Source organism: Myiozetetes cayanensis, unplaced genomic scaffold, assembly GCF_022539395.1.
Source record: "Myiozetetes cayanensis isolate MyiCay16 unplaced genomic scaffold, myiCay2020 scf9, whole genome shotgun sequence".
Classification (NCBI taxonomy): domain Eukaryota; kingdom Metazoa; phylum Chordata; class Aves; order Passeriformes; family Tyrannidae; genus Myiozetetes; species Myiozetetes cayanensis.
The window spans coordinates 15182080-15204776 of record NW_026088185.1 but is presented as its reverse complement, the minus strand read 5'-3'; the positions used below and the strand labels follow the sequence as shown (position 1 = coordinate 15204776).

Sequence of the window (22697 nt, the reverse complement as noted above, 5' to 3'; positions counted from 1 at the left end):
AGCATGAAAAATATCACACAGCATCATATAAAACCCTAATCCGATAAATGGTCTGGGTTGTTTTTTGACTACTGCCATACGCTCACCATTAATAGCCATTGTCACTTACTGGGAGCTATTCACAAGTGAAGAAGACAACACAAGCTGTAACACTTATAAATATTAGAGTATAAAAAGTGCAAATAACACAAACTTAAAAAGGGTAATATTTAAAGAAACAGATTAAAAATTGTGTGCAATCTCATCATTACTGAACATGTACCTTTAGGTGGTGGAGGTTCCGGTTTTTTAGGAACTTCAATGTGTATTTTTTCTTCTGAAACCACTTTCTTGGGCACCTCAGGCACTTTAAAGAAATTAATTAATTTTATTTTTATGCATTTCAAAGATATGTCTGTAGTGTTCAGAAAGTAAGTAAAAGTAAATCTCAGGGACATGAAAAGCATCAGTGGTTTTGCATGTGAACATGTTATTTTGCTTTGCCTACAGAAAATTCTCTCTGCTGCCTCACTGAGGTACAGATACAAAAACTACATTTCAAGAAACAAATATTTTATAATACATTTATAGTAAAAGTAAATTACCACCATGTTGAAATGGTACCCTAGACAATTAAGGGGTTTTCTTGTGTACAGCAGTTACTTTTAGTCAGTGGAAGTTCTGGTTTCTTTGACACTCTAACTGAAGCCTTTTCAGGGAACACTTTCTTTGGTACCTCAGGCACATGAAAAATATCAATTACTTTATACTATGAGGAATTCATAAACAACATTAAAGCATAACAGCAGGTCACTATTAGTGAAAACACCAACTACAAAGAACAAATTTTTTCACACAACACATTTTTTCACTTGAAAAAACTTTGACAACAAAAGAAAATGCTAACAGAGGTCTTAAATACCATCTTCTATATTGTTAAAACAATAAAAGAGTGATTTTTCTGATTCTGTTACTTTTGTCATAATGTCAAATATCTTTAGCTGGTGTAACTTCTGGCTTTTTAGGCACAGCAACTTTGATTTTTTTGTTCTACAACTACTTTCTTGGGTCCTTCAGGCCCTTTAGGAGAGAGATGACTTTCAATTATTATATGGAATTTTACCGTTCTGTTCAAAACTTTCCAGTAGAATTGCAAATGTTCTTAGTAGAGCCTTTGATTTGACATATCTATTGCCTTAAGGTTATTTTATGCCCTTGTATAATCTGAGGAGACACCTCAAAGTCTTGTGGAGTGTTTTCTTCTATACTAGATTATTTTTCTGGTTTATTCAACCATTTCCTGGATCTCTATTTCCCTTAGACTGACATCGTCCATTTTGCATTCCTTGTCACATTCTTGTATATGTGATGACTTCATTGTATCAATTTTTCATCTATGCATGGTGGGTTTTCTGCTCTATTAGACATCTGTATCACTATCCTATACTCTCTTTTGGGGCTAATTTTTCATTGTCCATCAGAGGCCTCTTTTCTCCTCTTCTCTTAAGATTTCTGTTGTTGTCTGCAAGTGTCAGTCCTATCTCTGCCCAGCCACATCAATATTTCTAACATACTGGTACACTGATTACAGCTATGAATCAGAAAACAAGAATTTTCAAAGCAGTAACATATATAGAACTGGGGGCACAGAAAATGAAAGTAACAGGAAAACACAAACAAATAACTAATCTGCACAATCAAGACAGAGGTTTTTTTCCTCTTCCAAATTTTAGTTTTCTGTAGTGCAACATACCTTTGGTTGGTGGTGGTTCTGGTTTTCTAGGGACAGCAGTGGCTACTTTCTCTTCCGGAATTTTCTTGGGCACCTCTGGCACTTTAAAGAAAACAGCATTCAATTTTTAATATTTAAATCATTTAAAATTACTAAGAGGAAAGAGCATCACAAGAACCACATCAGAAAGAAAAGAAACAAAAGATATAAAAGGAGATATGACATGCAAAAAATACTGTATACTGTTACATACTACTAGGATCTTTATAAATTAGTTTTACTATAAACACTAATGCCTAAGAAAAAGAGAAATCTCCTCAGAACATCACCATTATTGACATATAAGATTTAGATAGTGTTACTCTTGGCTTTTTAGGCACAGCAACATTTATTGATTTCTTAGGTACCTGGACACTTTAAAGAAATTAGTGTAGTTTTAAAGATTACAAAAATAAAACATCCAATACAGAGAAATAAGACAAAACAAATAGATGTATAAGGATGCTTTGACAACAATTACAAATTCTGAAGTCTTCATGGTTCTATCTCTCTGGCAAAGACCAAGTTTGAAGTGACTTTTGTCATGTAGTGGGGACATGCCACACAAACTGCTAGTTCAGACAGAACTTTTGCAATACCTGAATGAATTGTAACAACTGGTTTCTGTGCATTTTGAAATTCTATTTCAAAATTAAATCCATTGACCCCTAACTTTAACATGAGCAGTGTGAAAGAGCAAGTACATATACTTCTTGCTTGAGTATTGATAGAATTTCTGAGGCTGTTCATAGTACCCACAAATGAAAATATTTGTTCTGTAAATCTCACTGCGTGTTAACTGAGCCAGAGTTTTCCTTATTTCTAGTCCCTTTTTGCCTAGCTACTGATACAATTTTTAGATTATTTTTGGGTACAAGAAATAGATAAACTCAACTAATTTTTAATGTTTTGACAACAACAATACAAAGGACAGATGAAACTTGAAGAGAAAGCAGTTTGGCAGATGGAGCTTCTGGCTTTTTAGGCAGGACAGGTTTTTCTTCAGTAATGGTTTCCTTGCGCAATTCACACACTTGAAAGGTATTTACTGATTTTAATTTTATGAATTAGACACAAGTTAACAAACAGACAAAGGGACATATACAGCATAAATGTCAGAAATCTGACACAAGTGGACCATGAACTATTGAATCAGAAACTGTGTAAGAAACAGTAAAGACGTTTATCAGCAAAAGACCTCAGTTCTGCTAGGCTCTCAGAGTACCTTTAGACGGTGGAGATTCTGGTCTTTTAGGCACAGGAGTAGGCTCTGGTTTTTTAGGCACAGGAGTAGGCTCTGGTTTTTTAGGCACAGGAGTAGGCTCTGGTTTTTTAGACACAGGAGTAGGCTCTGGTTTTTTAGGCACAGGAGTAGGCTCTGGTTTTTTAGGCACAGGAGTAGGCTCTGGTTTTTTAGACACAGGAGTAGGCTCTGGTTTTTTAGGCACAGGAGTAGGCTCTGGTCTTTTCGGCACAGCAACAGGCACTTCTTCTGGAAGAGTTTTCTTAATGACCGTAGGCACTTTAAAGATATTAGTTCATTTTAAGGATAGAAAGATAAACCATAAAAAATCTCAAGTTTTTCATATAAGTAGGGTACTAAAAGAATGAATACAAATATTAATTACTTTCAACAAGAACTAAAACATGAACATGAATAATTTAATTTTCCTGGAGTTCATGACTTTGTAAATTGCAGGAAGAGATGATGAAGATATATACCTCTAGGTGCTGGAGCTTCCTCTTTTCTATGAACTGTAGAAATTTCTTCTTCTATGTGCATCTCCTCATACACTTCATGTACTTGAAAGATATTAGTTTAAACACTTAAATTAACTTAGAATATATTCAGAAAACCAGACAACATAAAAGATAAAGAACAAATATGGACAAATATTCAAGCTCTCTTAAGATACACAGGTCCATTTTATATCTACCAGCAAAATTAGGGTGCTTTCATATAAAGAATGAAAAAATCTCTTAGTCTACCCTGATATGACTTCTGCAGCTTGTCAAGAGAAAGATGTGTGATATGTCCTAAACTGAGCTACTACCTTCAGTGCAAGAGACTGGCCTTGTCTATCTAAACTCTGTCACTTTTTATGTATTTTTTTTTTTAACCTTTGAGCTGATCTCAAGTAGCAGCTAATTTTCTTCTTAAGAACAATTAATTTTATATTGTTGCAGCTAATTAAAGCTATTAAGTAAATTTTAGTTCATGATAAACAGAATGCTCTCAAAATAATCAAAAATTTATTTATGAAAACATTTTTTATCTTTCAAATCCCACTCAAAATTTCTTGTACCTGTAAAGTGTGAAGGTTCTTCTTTAGGTGGAGCGGGAGGTACTTTTTCTTTGTGGACAGCTTTCTTTGGTACTTCAGGAACTTAAAAATATTGGTTTATTTTAGAAATTTGCACTATGAAACAAGTAACACAGTTTTGTAAAACAATACAAAAATCTACTAGAACAATACAAAAAATACACCCTATTAAGTTGTGAATACAAATCAAAAATTTTGCCTTCTGGAGTTCATTGTTTTTCTTACTCCTAGCACTTCCAGGTATGAATACGCTCTTCCCTACAAAGATAGTAGGGTTTTGTATGGTTCAATTTCTTATCAATTTGTTTGTTTTTCCTGGTTTTTTTGTGTGGTTTTTGTTTGTTAGGTTGGTTGGTTTTTTTGTGGACTTTTGTTGTGGAGTTTTTTGTTTGTTTGATAGGGGTTTCTGTTGTTTTTGTTTGGGTTTTTGGCTGGGTTGGGTTTTTTTTAGGAATTTTGGCAATCTAAATGAGTTTATTTTTCAAAATTTCAAAATTACCCATAAAAGCAAGGCAAAACTCCAGTGCAATTAACTAATTATTATGCTTCCAACATCTATAGAGTTCTTTAGTGCTGGACTTCTATTACAAAAATTATGTTTCTATGAAAAAACTTCTGTGGCTCTGTATTTTTCCCAATTTAAAGTATTACCTTAATCTTGACTTTCCTAACGTTCCTGATATGACTGCAAAACGTCCTTCTACAAACAAGCTTCTGCTTCTAATATATTGTCAGAGGAAGTATTTTAGGAAATAGAATATGAGACATGAAGTCAAAAAAATATAAGGCTAATCCCTGCCTCTACTAAGTTTCCTGTCTACTAAATTTCTTTGTCTAATTTAGTCTCTCTAAATTTTAAATCCTTGGGGTAGAACATATCAATCTCTTTGAGCAGTTGCTAACAAAAGACAAAAATAGGAACTATAAGGTGTGTAGGACACCTTGTTGTGCTTAAGAAAAACAAGCAAGTTGGGTTTCTCACTTGGTACTTTTAAAAGAGGTTAGAGAAAATCCATTTGGAGGACTTGTACCTTTAGCTGGAGGAGTTTCTTCTGTAGGTACAGCAGCAGGTATTTTCTTAAGTGGGACAGTTTTCTTTGTCACTGCAGATACTTCAAAGATATTACATTTTTTTAAGTACATTATAATATACAAAGTGTAAGTAACAAAGAAGCAATGACAGACACACAGTGTCTAAGGAAACATGAGAATGAACACATTTAATAACAGATTAGCACACAGATGGAATGATGAAGATGAATAATTTGTAGGGAATGTGTTGCTTTACATTGCTTGAAGAGTTCGTGTACCTTTAGCTGCTGGAGTTTCTGGTTCACTAGGAATAATAAAAGCGACCTTTTCTTCTGTTGGAACTTCTCCATAAACTTCAGGTTCTTTAAAGATATTAGTTTATTTTACATATTTTAATACTAATTACAAGACAAGAGTAGAAAGACAACTTGTAATGCAAAAATGCAGACATGCATATGGACAAAGAGCTGTTGGAACATAAGTTATTTGAATATCTCATTTCAGCCTAATCATTTACCTATGTCTGCTAGAAGTGACTGACTACTCCCAATCAGTAAAATATAAGTTCACAGAAATGTTTACTTTTATTTTCTAGTTACTGAGTTCAGTGTATTAGATAGAATTTGTAATTGAATTTCATATGTCCTCGTTTGGAGTTAACTATCTCTATCCCAGCTCAAAAATTAGTTGTTGCTCAGGATGGCCCTTAAACATTTGTCTACTAAGTGCATTTCTTTGCTCCAGTGTGACTTAAGTGTTTCATGGATCAGAAATTTAGTTTCTCTCTTATTTACAATTTTTTCTCACACTATCACAGGAGAAAAGTCTAGCATTTTTAGAATGCTAAACTCCATTTTTAAATTTAGTTTCACATTTTTAAATTTAAATTTTAAAATGCTGAACTACATCTAAATTTGGAGAGAGTTGGTTAAAAGGCATGGATGTAAGTTACTTTTAAATATTTTTAAAAATTAATTGAAAATATATTTTACAGAACACTGCAGAGCATGAATTGCTATATTCTCTATTTAATATTTGGTAGACGTGTCATTGATGTACCTTCATAGAAAGGAGGCTCCTCTTCTCTAGGGATAATGGTGGGTACTTTCTCTTCAAGGACAGCTTTCTTATGAAACTCAGGAACTTCAAAGATATTAGTTTTCTTTAGTAACCTCAAAATAATTTTCCATTTCTAATATCCCAAATGGAAATAAACCCAGAAAACTAAGTCCCTTTGAGATCCCAAATAATGTGCCTTTTTGAGCATGAAATACAATACAGTTCTAGAACTGTCTTGATGGAACAGTGAATTATGTGAAGAAATTTACAGTTTCTGCTCTCAAAGAGCAGAATCCATTTGCTTTCCTCACTGAATTGTCATGCTTTTTCTTCTTATAGGTGTAACAGGTTTAATGTCTGAAACTTACTGGCTCTTGCCCTATTACTTCACCAGTTTCATGACCCATGTATTGGTTTCAAAACCCCAGTGTAAACTAAATTCACAACAATCCAAATATAAAAGCACGGAAAGTTTACATACTGGTGATATAACTAGAAATACCTCCTCAGTGTGTTTTCATTCATAATTCAATGATTTACTGTCTAGCACATGTCTCAAATGTTTGCCTCAGAATTTACAGTGTATTCAGCTCTCACTGAGAGCTCTCACTGAGAGCTGAATCTCCACTTGAGACTGGGTACTCTCGCAATGGTGTAAAGGACACAACAATCATTTTAAAAGATGTTAGCTAGGAAAAATGGCACAAATATTTCCACAAGCTCTCATATCAAAGCCTCCTTTACCTTTCTTTGGTGGAACTTCTATTTCAGGTGTACGTGTAGGTTTCTTTTCTTCAGGGACAGTTCTTTTGAGAACATCTGGCCCTTTAAGATAGAATTTACTTTTAGGGTTTTCAAAGCTATTTGGAAGAAGTTAGAAAGAAGAAGAGCAAATCTAACAAGAAAGATTCTTGAAACATCAAAGAATTAAATACTTCCTGAAAGAAATCTATGTTAATTCTGAAGATTAGACAAAAGAATAATGTTTAAAAATATATATTCTTGAAAGATTCCTTTTCAGAAGAAATGAAAATATTCTTTCTTTCTGAACTAATTTCATGTGCAGCTTAATGAAAAAACATCCATTTTTTAAAGCGACCCTCACATGTTTTCAACAAATGACTTGAAACCAACAGGCAAAAATATTTGATCACAAACAGATGAACAAACCACTGCGGGGACATAAAACACATGCAGGTTTCTCAACAAATAATGAGGACAAAAGACTGAAATTAGAGTTCATATACCATGAGGACAACACAGAGGAAGAATACCTTTAGCTGGTGGAGTCGTCTCCTTTTTAGGAACAGCAGGTGGTACTTTTTCTTTTGGAACAGGTTTCTTTGGCACCGCTGGCACTTTAAAGACATTGGTGGTTTTTTAAGAATGTTTGCAATATGAGCAACATGCAAGAATAGAAGTTAAACAAAAAGCAAGCAATGCAAAGAGTCAGAAATTTTAGCAAAACACAAATATATATATACATATAATACATATATACATGTATATAATACAAAATAGGCCATCTGTTAGGACCATTTTGCTTGGATTCACATAGCTAGAGTTTTGGTATTCAGTGAAAGAAAAATACTGCTCTTGTTGGGTAAATGTTTGACTAGGATAAGTCTTAACAATTAGTTTCATGAACTATCAGCTCTAAATAATGGTAGCTGGGGATACAGTAAGGTTTTAATTTCCTATCAACTAAGTGCAAGCCTTTCTGTAAAAACAAACACGCAAGCAGATCCACTTTTGCCCACCGACTTAACTCTGAGAATTCATATGAGAAACAACTGTAAAATTTATCATTAAATGAATTTCTGGCAAAATGAGTGCTATGAACAGAAAACTACAAAACTATGGACTAGTACAGGAACTGTACTAGCATCCACTGATGGTTGCTATTCATGACACTTAGGTTTTGTAAAGCCTGATACAGAGAACAGCTATTAAGATTGCATACAGTCCAGCACATCATTAGGTTAAGGAAAGTTCTACTTTTTTAGGATTCTGCAGGAAGATAGGGTTTCAATGATTAGCTATAAAATGTCACATATTGTGATGGCAAAAATGAAATTTTGCCTCCAGGAAGTAATTTGTCTCAGTTTTGATGTGTTAAAGAAATACTTTTTTTTTTTTGATAACTTCACTCTCTTTGATTGTCCTGTGAAAGAAAGTTAAGAATCTAGCATTCAACTCAGAATAGGTAAATTACTGGATTTGGGGATTCAGAGTCTCAGGCAGAAGATTTGTTTTTTCAAATGTATCTAATAGTTGAGGTACCTTTGGCTGGTGGAGCTTCTCTTTTAGGAGCAGGTACTTTTTCTTCTGGCAAAGGTCTTTTGGGCAACTCAGGCACTTTAAAAAATATTTCATTGTGGACTGTAAATTATTTATGATAATTTACACAGATACAACAGATATAAACACAGAAAACTAGGCAATCACTCATAATTTATGTAGAAAAAAAGTGACTGGTAATATCAGAATTCTTGAACAACAAAACTAAAGAATATCAGCCTACATATTTTTGGTACATTGTAGATGCACTTTCTGTTTGACATGAGGACTCATAATTTAAATGGTGGAACGGAAGGTTCTACATGAGTTCCAATATCTCTGTAACTCAAAGGAACTAAACTGGGCAAATGAATCAAATATCAATGCAAAAAAAAAAATTAATTCATGTTGAAGCTGAACTACATCAGAAAATTATAAATTTCTCTGCCTGTGTCATATCTACACTAACTCACTCTTGGGCAGTCAGATGGGGAACCCTCCCATTTCACTCTGAAGGGAAGAACTCCTTAGGAAGGAGTAGGATAGGAATAGTCTTTGAACTGATTTATCATTACCAGCACCAGACAAGCACAGGACTACAAACAATGCAAAATAGAAATAAATATCCATAAGAGGCTTAAGCAGTAACTGGAAACAATACACTATAAGAACAAAGAAATCATGGCTTGATTTACCTATAGCTGGTTGGATTTCATAAGCCTCCTCATACACCTCCTCATATTTCTCATAGATCTCTTCTTTCTCCTTAAACTCATACTTTTCATAGACATCTTCCTCCTCGGCCTCCTCTGCATATTCCTGTTCCTGAATCTCCCTGTATCCCTCAGGTTCTGCAGGTTCCTCATATGCCTCAACTTCTTCAGCTTCCTGAACCTGCTCAAACTCTTCAATGCTTTCATATGTTTCATACTTCTCATACTCTTCATATGTGTATCCATACTTCTCCACAGCAGGAGCAGGAGCAGGAGCAGTGACTTTTTCTTTCCGGACAAGTTTCTTAGATACTTCGGGCACTTTAGAAACAGCATTATTGTTACTATCTGACTTTTTTTTTTTTTTTTTTTTTTTATAGTTAGTCAAGAAAATTCACAAAGAACAGAAAATGTACACAATAACCACAAGCATAAGTTAAATTAAATTATAAAACCATTCTTCTCAAACAATACGTATATTATAAAAGATTTTAGAATGAGGAGGAAAAACAAATCTTTGGGATAAGTAAGAAGAAATATATCTGTACCTTTAGCTGGTGTTGGTTCTTTGGGTTTGGGCACAACAGCTGGTACTTTCTCTTCTGCAACAGCTCTTTTACGCACCTCCGTGACTTTAAAGATACAGATTTTGTTTAGGAATTTAAAAGAAACAAACCACCTTAGAGCAGTATACATAAAAAAGCACAAGAAACAGAGGTTTATGGTTCTACTATGCAAACATTGAAAATAAAGAGTTTTAACATAAATTCAAACAGAAATCTCATACAACAGAGACAAAAGTTAGAAGAAGGTCAAGAGTATTTTTGGCATAGATATTAATTATAAAGACTACATATACCTTTTGCAGCTGGAACCTCCACTTTTTCAGGGGGAGCAACAAGCACCTTCTCTTCAGGAGTAACTTTCTTAGTCATCTTGGGTACTTTAAAGATAAGACCTAACTTCAGTATTCTTTTGTATAATTTATAAATAGACACCAAGCCAGAAGCTTAGAACAGAGACTTACAAACAAACAAACAGTATAGTGACAAATGTAATACAAGACAGCCATACTAAAATGTCCCTTGCTAAACTCAACTTGTATGAAGAATATTATCAGTTAACAATAACAGCATGTACAAACTGCAATACCTTTGGCTGATGGAGCTGGCACCTTTTTAGGAACAGGTTCTTTTACTTCAGGAATGGGTTTCTTAGGCATCTCAGGCACTTTAAAGACATTTTAAGAATGTCATCCACCAGTAGTAAAAGAAAGAGAACACAAAACATATACAAACAGACATAATGACATAAGAACTGATCTGCAGAATGTATTTTTTAAAGACAATACAGAAATTAAAGCAAAAGACACTTTACATCCATAGGCATACTTCTTGAAGAAGTAAAAACATTTTGGAGTTTGTTTTTTTGCTAGGAATTTGACAGGCACTTTGAGACATCAATACGGAAAGGCAGCACAGATACAAAACTAACATAAATAACAAACAAAATAAACCAGATGGAGACACTGAATGAGTATAACAACACATTGTTTTCCTAAGTATTAATTTATGTACCTTTTGCTGGAGGAAGCTCCAGTTTCTCAGGAGTGGGTACAGGTATTTTTTCTTTTGGGACAGGTTTCTTAGGAATCTCTGGTTCTTTAAAGATATTATTTTGCAAATACATTTTAAAATTACTTTCAGAACAGTAAAAGCACGAAAAACATGAAACAAGGTAAAAACATGAAACAGGACCACAAGCTCCACCAAAAAGAGTCTTAAGATTTACATAAAGTTTAGAACAAGAAATGAAGAGGAATACTAATGAACACAAAAGATGTCATGAGTAACTTGCAAGAAGAGATTGTGTACCTTTTGCTGGTACAGTTTCCTCTGGAATAGTTTCCTCTTCTTCTTCCTCAGGAACAAAAATGGGAACTTTTTCTTCAGACACAACTTTCTTTGCCACCTCAGGCACTTTAAAGATATTATTTTAAGAACTTTACTTTCACAACTTCACAAAGAAAAATTTATAACATAAAACTCAGCGACAGCAATTTTAAAGTAACAACAGTAATAAAACAGTAATAAAAATAGGAGAAACTATTTTTTGCTCCCTGGAAGCTGCAATGTGCAATTTGGCTGCAAGGATTATATGAGGACTAGCTCTTTTGCCCAATTTTTAATTCCAGTGTTGTGGCAAACAGAAAATACTAGCAAGACATGCTACAAACCACAGGTTAAGGAAGATTATTAGCATGTAGGGTTTTTTTTTTTACATCCAAACCTTCCAGTGTCTGTTTTCTTAAAAAACTCAACTGCTGAGGTAGTATTTGTTTGGCACCAGATCGTGGCCTTTGCAATAGTCTGCCTCCTCTTCGAATTTCACATTTAGAGTATATAATCAGGTTATTTGTATGGTTAGTTGTGAATTGATTTTATTTTTGTGTAAGTTTAGCTAAAAAACTTGAGAATTTAGCATACTCTCAAGGTAAATGTAACAGTGATCTCCCTGAATTGAAGAATTTCCAGGTAAAAATATCATTTTATTTCAGATATTTCATTTCTGTTTAAACAACATTTAAATTATTTTAAAAATTAGTTGAATTAATTTTAAAATTAGTTTAAATTAATTTTAGCTAAAATTAATTTTAAAATTAGTTCTGAATTATAGTATCACAATGAATTATTTAATTCAGAGTGCTCATTTAAAAGGGGAAAAAAGCAAGTCATTCAAGGCCTGATTTTCAGCCTGCTGAAACCAATAACAAAATAGACAATCAAGCCATGTCTTAGCCCTAGCACTGCTCACTACAGGACAGCAGTGGGGTGCTAGAAACAAGGATCTGACTTTACATGAGTATAAATTGGACTTTAAAAGCAGATTCCACTGAGATATGAAAATAAAAGGGAGATAAATTATCTACATACAACATGATGTGATATACCTTTAGATGGTGGAATTTTCTTTACTTTAGGAACTGCAACAGGTACTTTTTCTTCTGGGACAGCTCTCTTGGGCACCTCTGGCACTTTAAAGATATTATTTTGATAAAAAATTTTAGAACATCAGAACTACAGAAACCACAGAACAAAGGCACACAGACTAAGAAGAACAAGAAAACTTCCCTCAGAAGATTAATTAAGATTTACACCAAGCTTAACAATGAACAGAGATGAAGATCTTAATGAATTGAACAAAGCTCTCATAATCTTCAAGAAGGAATGATGTACCTCTTGCTGGTATCTCTGGAACATTTTCCTCTTCCTCTTCTTCTTCAGGAGCAAAAACAGGTATCTCTTCACTGGGGGGTCTTGGTATTTCTGGCACTTTAAGGATAATGTTTAATTGTAGAAAACTTGGACACAACTTCAGAAAATGAGAGACAACTCACACAGAAGCTAAAGAGTATGAATTAGCAAGTACATTTGTCACAAACTGTTACGATATATCAATTACATTCTAATAACAAACATAAAGAAACAATAACAAACATCATCCACATGTTCAGTTATAAGAATCAATACCTTTGGTTGGTGGAGGTTCTGGCTTTTTACGTACAAGGACAGGTACTGTCTTTTCTGGAACTTTCTTGGGCACTTCAGGCACTTAAAAGACATTTTTGTTTAAGGAATTAATTTTCAATGTAACGTAAGACGTTAAAAAGATTAGACAACCACACAAATATTGTAAAATCTAATTGCGTATGAAAGCATAATTTTATCCACAGATTTATGCACAGATGTAAACTTACAAACACACATAGACTACAGCATTACAAATTGGTGGTAGTAAGGCTAAGGGGGAAGCTGGCTGTTTAGGTACATTGTGTATCTTTCGAAGCATCTGGTTTTGAAAACGCAAGTCCTTTAAAATTATTTAGAAATATAAGATCCAAAAGACAAGAGACAATACAATACACAAACACAGATAGACATTTTCAAAGTATAGAATAAGGGTAGCACCCAGGACTAACAGACACAGCCACAAGAGTGTCCTGATCAAACATAGGCCAGTGAGTGGTTCGAACACATTGGGTCGATGAATGGGATTGTTACTGGCGGATTTCTAAAGCTGAAGCAGCAAAACTAGAATCACACAGTTGAACCAGAAACTGGTGTATACCTTTGGCTGGTGGAGGCTCTTCCACTTTTTTAGGCACTGGGGCAAGTACCTTCTTTTCTGGCACGGGTTTCTTTGGTACTTCAGGCACTTGAAAAAATAATATTGGAGCTTAAGAATTTCATTTTTCAACCATACCATAAAGAACATTGATATAAATCAAGAAAGTGGAATGACAAATAACTGTCAAGACTAGAAAACTTTCTTCATTCTACATTATATTAAAAGAGGAAAGATGAATAAAGACTGACTTTTTAAACATTTTTTTAACACATTCAGTCAAGAGCTGATATACCTTTGGCTGGTGGAACTTCCTTCTTTTTTGGTACAGGAATAGGAACCTCCTCTTCCGGAACAGGTTTCTTTGGCACTTCTGGAACTTAGTAAGATATTATTGAAAATTAAGCTTGGCATGAGAATCTAAAGCAACGTGACATACAACCAATCACACTAAACAATTAAACACAAACAAAAAGAACCACAACTCTTAAGAGTAACAACTCTTTAACTATCCCAGCTTTTAAAATAAGTGAAAGATAAATGAACTCTAGAGAATCTTTCTGATCACAGATAATTACAAGTGCATATACCTTTAGCTGGGGGAGCTTCCTTCTTCAGCACTTGGACTTTCTTTTCAGGTACAGGTTTCTTTGGCACCTCGGGCACTTCAAAAACAGCATTTTGGTTAAAAAATAAACCACAAGCTACTCAAAACAGAAATGAAACAAAAAAGACAGCAACACCAACATTTCATATGAAGAGCCCCCTCCAAAAAGAGCAGAAAAAGGTAATAATCCAATAAGGCAGTTGAAATGTAACATGAATTACATATTCAGAGAATTCTGCTAACATGAAGAGAAAATATATACCTTTTGCTGGAGGAACTTCTTTTTTCTTCATAACAGGTATTTTTTCTTCTGGAACAGGCCTCTTGGGAACTTCAGGCACTTGAAAGATACCATTAATGTTTTAGGTATTTACTTCTATAACAGTGGGAGCATAAAGTGCAAACAAACATACAAATACATACTCAAAACATACAGCTATGATTTAACAGGGTTTCACTGTTAAGACAAAACAAAACAGCAAACATTATATTAGCTGCTATTATGTCCATTCTCGCAGCTCAGTCACTGAGCTATAAATAAATATGTTTTTAACTTCAAGGGCTTTTTTTCTGATCAGAAGATTAAGACAGAGTTTGCCTTTTCAGAACCAGCTATTAAAGAAGATTATAAAGTGTCATGGTGGTAAATTTGCAAAAATAAAATTTTTTTCCCTCGAATTTGTGGATTGAATTGCTATATTAGATAGTTAGTGTTTTTACTACTTTTCCATATTTTTCCCTAGAACTATGATCCCAATGCTACTCAGGCATTTTATAGATTGCATCTCATCATGTTATTGTATATGCCTTAAATATAAATTGCTGATTACATTTTCTTCCTCAAAAATTTCCAAGAGCTTTCTACATTCAAAAAACCCGAGCACATCTAGTTTATCAATCGACTTAACTTCAAGCACAGAACTGTGGACACATCAAAAGCACCCAGCAGTTTATATAAAATTTGTTGTGTAAATGAAATATTTTAAAAATCTGAAATCAACAGACTTTCCTTTAACTGCAATGTGGCAAAGGTTTCAGCTAAGATGTATCTTAACTTCTTTTTATACTCCAAAACCCAGCAATATCCATACAGGTTTTACAATGACAGGAGTCCCTCTGGCTCTGAGCATACTGAAGGAAGTTTGGAGCTGTATGAATTAAACTTAGCTACTATGATAGAGTCAAAGGAAATTTTAACCAACACTAACCTTCCTGTTCAGGATTAACCTGGCTTTTGAGGTGTACAGCCTCACCCTTTTTCAACTATGAAAAATATTTTAATCAGTGTGTCAAAATTCTACTGCAAACACTGTTAAATACAGTTTTTGCAATCATTAATTAGTCAAAAGAAACTCTGAACTTCTTTTTGGGGAAAAGACACTATGGAATGGTTTGGATCAGGACTGGAAAGGATACACACTCTTAGATGATTATGTAATTTTGGAAAATCAGATACAGATAATTTATATTATCTTTATATTGTGATGTATCAAGGTCTTGGAATGACCCAGTTCTCCTAAGTAGTGAATATCATGTTCATCCTGTACTAACAGTGTAGAAAATTTATACCAATACCATAAAAATTAGTCCTAAGGGAAACAACTACAGCTAAAAGTATTTAAATATGGATATTTAATAACAATTTTGTATCTTTTTTTTTCATGAAAACATATTATTTCCTTTAGGACAAAAACAGACATCAACCATAGGGTTTTCAAAGATTTCTGAGTGGAATTCAATGTGATTTATGTTCCTAAATCATGTATCCTATCTATTTTCTAGATAAATACATTTTTTTGTCTGTAATTGCAGACATCACATAAGCATTTCTAAGTATTTCAAGAACAGTTTGATGGCAAAAATGGATTCCAAATGAGGATGAAATTAAGCTCAGTTAAATTTTCTTAGTGGGTTATACGCAGTTCATATGAAAGAGGAATGAACATGTATGACATGGAACACTTAAATTTATAGAGGTAGTAGTAAAGAGTAGACATACAGTCATCACAGGTTTCCTACACTATATACTAATCAATAAACATCTTGAAAAAGGCAGACTGTAAAGCACACCAGAACATTTTAAAACAAGGCTTTGCTATTTTAATGGAGTGAAAAGATACTACTTTTTCTCACACAAACCCTAAAGTATACCTCTAACTGGTAGGGGAGCCTCCTCTTCATACTGAGGAACCTCTGACTCTTCCTCCTCATATTCAGCAACTTCCTCTCCATAATAAGTAGCTTCTTCTTCATAATGTGCAACTTCTTCCTCTTCATACTGAGGAACTTCTTCCTCATAGTGACTAACTTCTTCATAATGATGAACTTCCTCCTTGTAGTGGATTACTTCCTTCTCATATCTGGTGGTTTCTTCCTCCTCATATGTAGGAATTTCTTCTTCTTCTTCATACTGAGGAACTTGGACATACGCTTTTTCTTTTCGGACAACTGTCTTGCGTACTTCAGGCACTTAAAAAGATACCAATTAAAAGAACCTTAAAATTTAGCACACAGATCTTACAAATAATAAGGATCACAAGGCATTGCCAACTAGGAATTTACCAAAGAAAGAACATTCCAGAGAAAACAAACAGTACTCACTGTACATAGAACATACAAGACACAAAAAACATTTATAGCATATTTCAATGCTCTATCCAGTGTACCTTTGGCTGGTGGTCTTGCCATTTTTTTAGGAGGATAAATTGGTACTCTTTCTTCAAGGATAGCCCTCTCTGGTACATCAGGCACTTAAAAGATACATTAAAATTACATTTAAGAATTTTTAGACGTATTGTTTAAAAGTAAAAATATTCTTGGCAAAAAACAGAAAAAGATATCTTACAAACACATGGTTGACATGTAAAAGACAAGTGTGCTTATTGACACTGGACATGTAGTTCGGGGAGTCACTAGACTACTTTTCAATTAAGAAACAAACTTTTCAAGATACCAATATAAGCAGCTGATATGATTCGTGCTTCATCCAGTACTGCCAACAGTGAAGTTAAGCTTGCTGCTGGGCAGAACTCAAAATCCAAATCCATCCAATTACAAAATCACCAAATCTCACTGTCCACTGTAGCAGCCCCTCTCCTCAGCACTGACACTTTGCACTACCTCAGGGATAGATTAAGAGTCCTTATTCACTGGTAACAAAAGATTTCCCTAGGAAACCGTAGATAAGGTTGAGGGAGCAAAAGAATTAATTGCTCAGTGAGGAAGGTATTTTTCTTTTTCTGTCAATTACTTTACGAAGTGGTTTGTTTGTTCAGGCATAGCAAGAAGCCATTCCCTATAAAAGCAGGAAAATTTCCAGAAGATTAAGGTGTGGATAAGTTCAGTATTTAAGATTTATTTAAGAAAGACTGTATGTTATGTTTAAGCAGCATGTTCTCTTTTACAGAAGTGCATAGATGTTGTCTTCTGAGGCAGATGTCAATGTAGCTGGAAACTGCACAGAAAATTACCCTGGCATTTTAACATGTGGGAGACTTGTCAAGTTAGAGAATAACTTTGGCCTTTTCTTAACAGATTGGAGATTTTTTTCAGACCATCTTCGTAGATGGAATCCCTTCTGTCAGTGATAGATTTGAGAATTTCTAGATGCTTTCTTTGTAATAAGCTACAGTGAGCATAGATGAGTGGCTGTCACAAGTCTTGATGCTTGCTAAGTGGGTGTTATTTTTGAGGCAATGTGAAGACTGCTTAGCTCTTTAAGTATTTTCTGGTAGAGTCCTGCTAGATATTTAATTAAAAGTACCAGGTACCTTTGCATTTGAAATCTTAAACTAAAACTGTTAACTTAAACTGGAACTGTTAACTTTGGTGGATTTGATAACACAAACTGCATTGTGCATGAGTGCTCTTTTCAGAAAACTCAGGTTCCTTTGGATTCTTTTGTTTCAGCTAAAAGACCTCTGCTTGATATCTCATTGGAGAACTGTTGCCTTTAATGTCCTTCTGCTTTGACCTTTTTCCTCCAGACCATCTGGCATATTAGACCTGCCTTACAGAGAACCAGTCAGAAATCCTCTTACTACTCATGATATGCCTGCCCCCCCCATTAGAGACTACATAGATTATTTAGCTTTACACTGATTCGATTGTATTAATCTTTCATTATGTGAATATGCTAATGCCATTTATCAACAGTAGTAGGTCTAAAAGTAGTAAGTGTGAGGCATCTTGTGGGCCATTTTTCACAAATCAATAAATTGTCTCCAAAAGTGAAAGAACAATGAATTTTCTTTAAAGTCTGTGCACTTTGTTCAAAGCCCTTCAGTAGGCAGATCCATTACATGATCATGCTAAGTGTCTCAGCCATGTAGGCAACAGTAGAGCTAATGATTTTTCATTTGACCTTCAGATTTAGGTCAGGAATTGCTTTTAGAAAACAGGAAAGCATCGGCTTTGTTTTAGGAAAAGAAAGCATGTTAAGTTAAATGAAAGAAAAGGTTGCCCTGTTTCCATTCAAAGGCTGGACAGGTGGTAAGATTTGTGAAGGAAGACCTAGTGAAATTGTTGGGCTTCTCCTATGACAACAGCAGTAAGCCAAGAGGAAAGAATTAAGTCTTTTATGAGAATGGAATACTGTCTTGTGCTATTCTACAATATTCACTTTCATGATAGACTGGCAATAAGTAAAGGACATGAAATTTTATTTTGTTCTCTCTCTCTCTGTGTTTTGGTTTTTTTTTGTTTTTGTTTTTTTTTGTTTGTTTGTTTTTTTGTTTTGTTTTTGTTTTTAAATTAGGTGACAAGATGTAAATTTGGACACAGAATCTTTTTAGTCTTCATACCTGTGTATGAAATCTCCTTTTCTGTGTGGAGAGAAATGGATACTTCTTCTGAAATAGCCCAGTGTTCTTCTTCTGTTGGTACTTCAAAGACAGAGTCTAACATTAATATTTTTTTCTCTGGTGCAGTATCATGTACAATAATAAATATCCTCCCATTTGGAGTTTCTTATGAAAATTGTTATTATTTTCTGGCACCTCCCATACCCAGAGTAATTGGTGAAAATGTCTGTAGTGTTTCTCAAAGACTCTGCAAACATTCGCTTGGGGCTATGGTAGATCATATTGATAGACTTGGTAGTGTTAGGTTAACAATAGGACTCAATGATCTTCAGTGTCTTTTCCAACTTAAATGATTCTATGACTCTAAATTTGAACCTCAAGAAAGGTGCCAGAACAGGAGGCTTGAAACTCTGGTCATATTGCATGAGGACAATATGTTCATAGATTAATCCATGGGCAGGAGTACCTTCTGGTGGTGGAGACACTTTTCTTTTTGGAACAGCAATGGATACTCTTTCTTCTCTGGCAACTTTCTTCTGCACTTCTTGCACTTTAAAGATAGTAATTGTAAGAATACTAAATTCTAAAAGAAATCACACACTTTCTGAAGTTCATAAAAAGAATAATGGACAAAAGTATAGAGAAGTAGTACACTAATACACAGAAAATATACTTACAATAAACACAACAGTCACATTAGACATACAACCATAAAGACATGTAAATTAATTGAGAAAATGATCAGCTGAAGCTTTAATGCACAGTAGCTAGATATGCATTAAGCATTTTGAAGACCACTAGTTTGCTAGGTTGCAGAAATAAATTTCTCAGAAAAATTTGAAACAACTTTGAAAATTTGAAACTTGGAAAATTTTTCACTTTGAAACACTGTTGTAGTAACGGTAGAAAAACAGCTAAATGTTAAAATAATATACACTAGTATAATACATGTAATATTAGAGTAATAGATATATAGATCAAAACAAATCAAAACCAAATAGAATTTTCACATATTGTGAAGGAAGATGGGAATTATTGGGATAAAAGTAAGACATAAATATTTTGCCTCCAGACTCTTCAGAAACGAAATTAAACCACAGAACACCATACATATAGGGTACATAACGAAATTCCTTTTCAAACACAAGAAAAGCACAGAAACAGAGGACATATTTGTAATGTTGAGACCTGTCAGTGAATATTGACAGTGTTGTAAAACATTGATAATTTTTTTCTAAATGTGTTCAAATTTATTTAACTTCTTCACTGAGTAAATGTCTTCTCTCAGCTTTGCATGGCACTCAAGCACCCAGTGATCAATGAAGTTAAATAATCTCCGGAAAATGCAAAGAATGCAGGTGCATGACTATTCTCTGTCACCCTCTGCATTCTTTTCAAGGGAGAAGACAAAGGTCCTTTTCATTTATAACCAAATCAGGAGAGACAGATTTGATGAACCAGGAAGATTGTGAGTACGATGCACACGGACATCTAATATTTAGAAGCCCTCTCTACTTTCAAAAGGACTTGTATACCTTTAGCTGGTGGAGCTGCCACTTTCCGTGAAATTGGAACAGGTGCTTTGTCTTCAGGCACAGGTTTCTTGGGTACTGCTGGGACTTTTTTAAAAAAAGGTTTTTTTAAAAGATGCTGAATTAGTCACAGTATATGAATATAATCAGATGACAAAACACAAATGTAGAGACTTGACATTTCTTCAAGTAAAAAAAAGAAAAAGACCGCAAACACTGAACAATACAGTTTATGTTAGATAACTAGACACAAATATAAACCACCACTCTGAAATAAGACTTCCGTTGTGTAACTCTGAAAATTATATACCTTTTTTGGGTGGAGCCTCCTCTTTTCTAGCAACTGCAACTTTTTCTTCTGTGATGATTTTCCTGTGCACTTCAGTCACTTAAAAATAATTTGTAAGATTATTTTATTGCAATATTTGAAATACAGATATATGTAGGTTTTTTCTACTTATTCTGATTGTTTAAAAAGAAAGTGCTAAATGAACTTTAACAGCAACAAAAATGAGACACTGCAGGAGAGGGTATTTTACAGCCACAGCACAAAAACAAGTAAATAGTCAAAAGACAGTGGAGATCCAGACAAAGTTTACAGATACTAACAAGCAAAACTGTATTTAAGTAAAACTCCTAAACACAAATACTGCTAGGCCAAACTGAAAAATCTCCATGATCATAATATTCTGTTTACCTTTGGTTGCTGGGGGTTCTTCAACTTCTATCTCAAAAGTGGGCACCTGTTCTTCTGCAGGTTCTTAAAAAAGATTATGCAACTTTAGAAAATTTGATTGATTTCATCAACAGGCATAAGATAGAAGATGAAATAAAATAAATCTCATCAAGACAGCACAGGTATCACGGTAGACAAACGAATACAAGTACATGATTTATGTTGAAGAAATTTGATATGGGAGATATATTTTTGTCAACATGCAAATATGTTAAAGATGGAATACAGCAAAAAAGCATTTTTTTGCAACAAGAGCAAACCACTGCTATACCTTTTGCTGGTGGAGCCACCATTTTTTTAGACACAGGGACAGGTACTTTCTCTTTAGGAACTGCTTTCTTTCGAACTTCAGGAGCTTTAGGAAAATGAGTAAGATGAGAAGGAAGATGAGAAAGAATATTAAGATGTAACATTTGAAATTGCCTCCTACTTCACAATGTGTTTTACCAAGTAAGCACAAACAATAATTTTCATGGTACAAGAAACTATTATTTTCAAAGTATAAGATGGAATTTGAGACAAACATTCACCACTGCAAGCAGATGCTATTTGTGTCAACATGTACAAGCAAGGCAGTAAGACAAACACAATCCCCCTGAAGATACATCACCCAGCTGAGGAACTCGTTTATACCTTTAACTCCTGGAGCTTCCTTAGGAGCAGCTGGGACTTTTGGTTCAGGGACAACTTTCCTGTACTTCTCAGGCACTTTAAAAGATTACAATATATAGTTTTACATAGAGGCATAGTATTACTACAACATGAACACATTTCTTTAATACAAAAAAGCCACAAATGGACAAACATAGAGTGGCAACATAATGTTAAGAGTAATGAAACAACCAACATGATGTAGTGCAAAGAACATATACCTTTTGTGGGTGGGGCTTCCTCTCTTTTAGGAACTGTTACTGTCTCCTCTATGTAGTAAGACTCTTCCTCAGTCACTTTGAAAGAGTAAAATAAAAAATACTTAAGTTTAAGTGCTTGACATATATTACTGTCTTTATGTTTGCCCTGGTAAGCAACAAAATACTTGTAAGACAAGGATAAGCAGTGTGCATTCCTAATAACACCTCTGGTATTACAAAATCTATGCTCAAGCCATCCTGCTCCCTCTGAGGCCAATGGAAACATTCCAAGGAACTTAAATGCAACTGAGAGACTGAGCTCTCATCTTGAATTTGTATGGACCGTGAAAATGCTCAGTCCATTCGTCTGTCCAGTAGTTCACTAATGTTGGAATTTGTTCATTTTGAGAAATCTTCTCTCCCAAGAAAATTCCTTGATGAAAGCTAGTCCCTGGAAAAATCTTTCTCTGGTGTCACTCTGAACAGAAACTGAATCAATCTCGTTATTGTTCTTCACAGTATTATGTTACCACCAGTAAACTTACAGGTGGAAACAATAGTAATTTTATGTTGAAATTGCCTGAGTAACCAGAGTGCACCATGATATTCTAAAGGACCTTTACTTGATTCAAGCTGCCTGGTGGAAGAGGAACTTCCAACAGAGAATTTTTTTAAACAAAAAGAAAGGCTGATAGATCTCAGTATCCAAGAGATACCTCATTATTTTCCCAATATCACAACAGTATTAACTCCTACATTTTTCAAAAGTAGTTAATAGAAATTGTAGACATTCTTAATATTAAAATTTGTAGGTTATGAAATGTATTTATAGAGCAGTAAATTCTTCCTTAAAGTAAATACTAATCCACATTACTTTTTGGTACAA

General features: G+C 34.2%; 1 protein-coding gene across 1 annotated transcript in view; it reads right to left on the bottom strand.

Moving 5' to 3' along the window:
* The window catches only part of TTN (titin), a 240366-nt gene that overhangs the window by 121619 nt on the left and 96050 nt on the right, over positions 1–22697 (bottom strand). Inside the window, exons 121-150 of the mRNA XM_050339889.1 lie at positions 21833–21907; positions 21594–21668; positions 21232–21315; positions 20922–20984; positions 20228–20311; positions 19159–19275; positions 16557–16640; positions 16042–16359; positions 14153–14230; positions 13874–13948; positions 13579–13653; positions 13287–13364; positions 12689–12769; positions 12395–12490; positions 12109–12192; positions 11033–11137; positions 10736–10819; positions 10311–10388; positions 10018–10101; positions 9707–9790; positions 9141–9479; positions 8449–8547; positions 7440–7523; positions 4057–4137; positions 3473–3553; positions 2976–3272; positions 1733–1813; positions 1554–1570; positions 643–748; positions 263–346 (exon numbers count right to left, since the gene is read on the bottom strand). Of these exons, the coding sequence (XP_050195846.1) occupies positions 263–346; positions 643–748; positions 1554–1570; positions 1733–1813; positions 2976–3272; positions 3473–3553; positions 4057–4137; positions 7440–7523; positions 8449–8547; positions 9141–9479; positions 9707–9790; positions 10018–10101; positions 10311–10388; positions 10736–10819; positions 11033–11137; positions 12109–12192; positions 12395–12490; positions 12689–12769; positions 13287–13364; positions 13579–13653; positions 13874–13948; positions 14153–14230; positions 16042–16359; positions 16557–16640; positions 19159–19275; positions 20228–20311; positions 20922–20984; positions 21232–21315; positions 21594–21668; positions 21833–21907 (3171 nt within the window). The remainder of the gene's footprint in view (positions 1–262; positions 347–642; positions 749–1553; positions 1571–1732; positions 1814–2975; positions 3273–3472; positions 3554–4056; positions 4138–7439; positions 7524–8448; positions 8548–9140; positions 9480–9706; positions 9791–10017; positions 10102–10310; positions 10389–10735; positions 10820–11032; positions 11138–12108; positions 12193–12394; positions 12491–12688; positions 12770–13286; positions 13365–13578; positions 13654–13873; positions 13949–14152; positions 14231–16041; positions 16360–16556; positions 16641–19158; positions 19276–20227; positions 20312–20921; positions 20985–21231; positions 21316–21593; positions 21669–21832; positions 21908–22697) is intronic.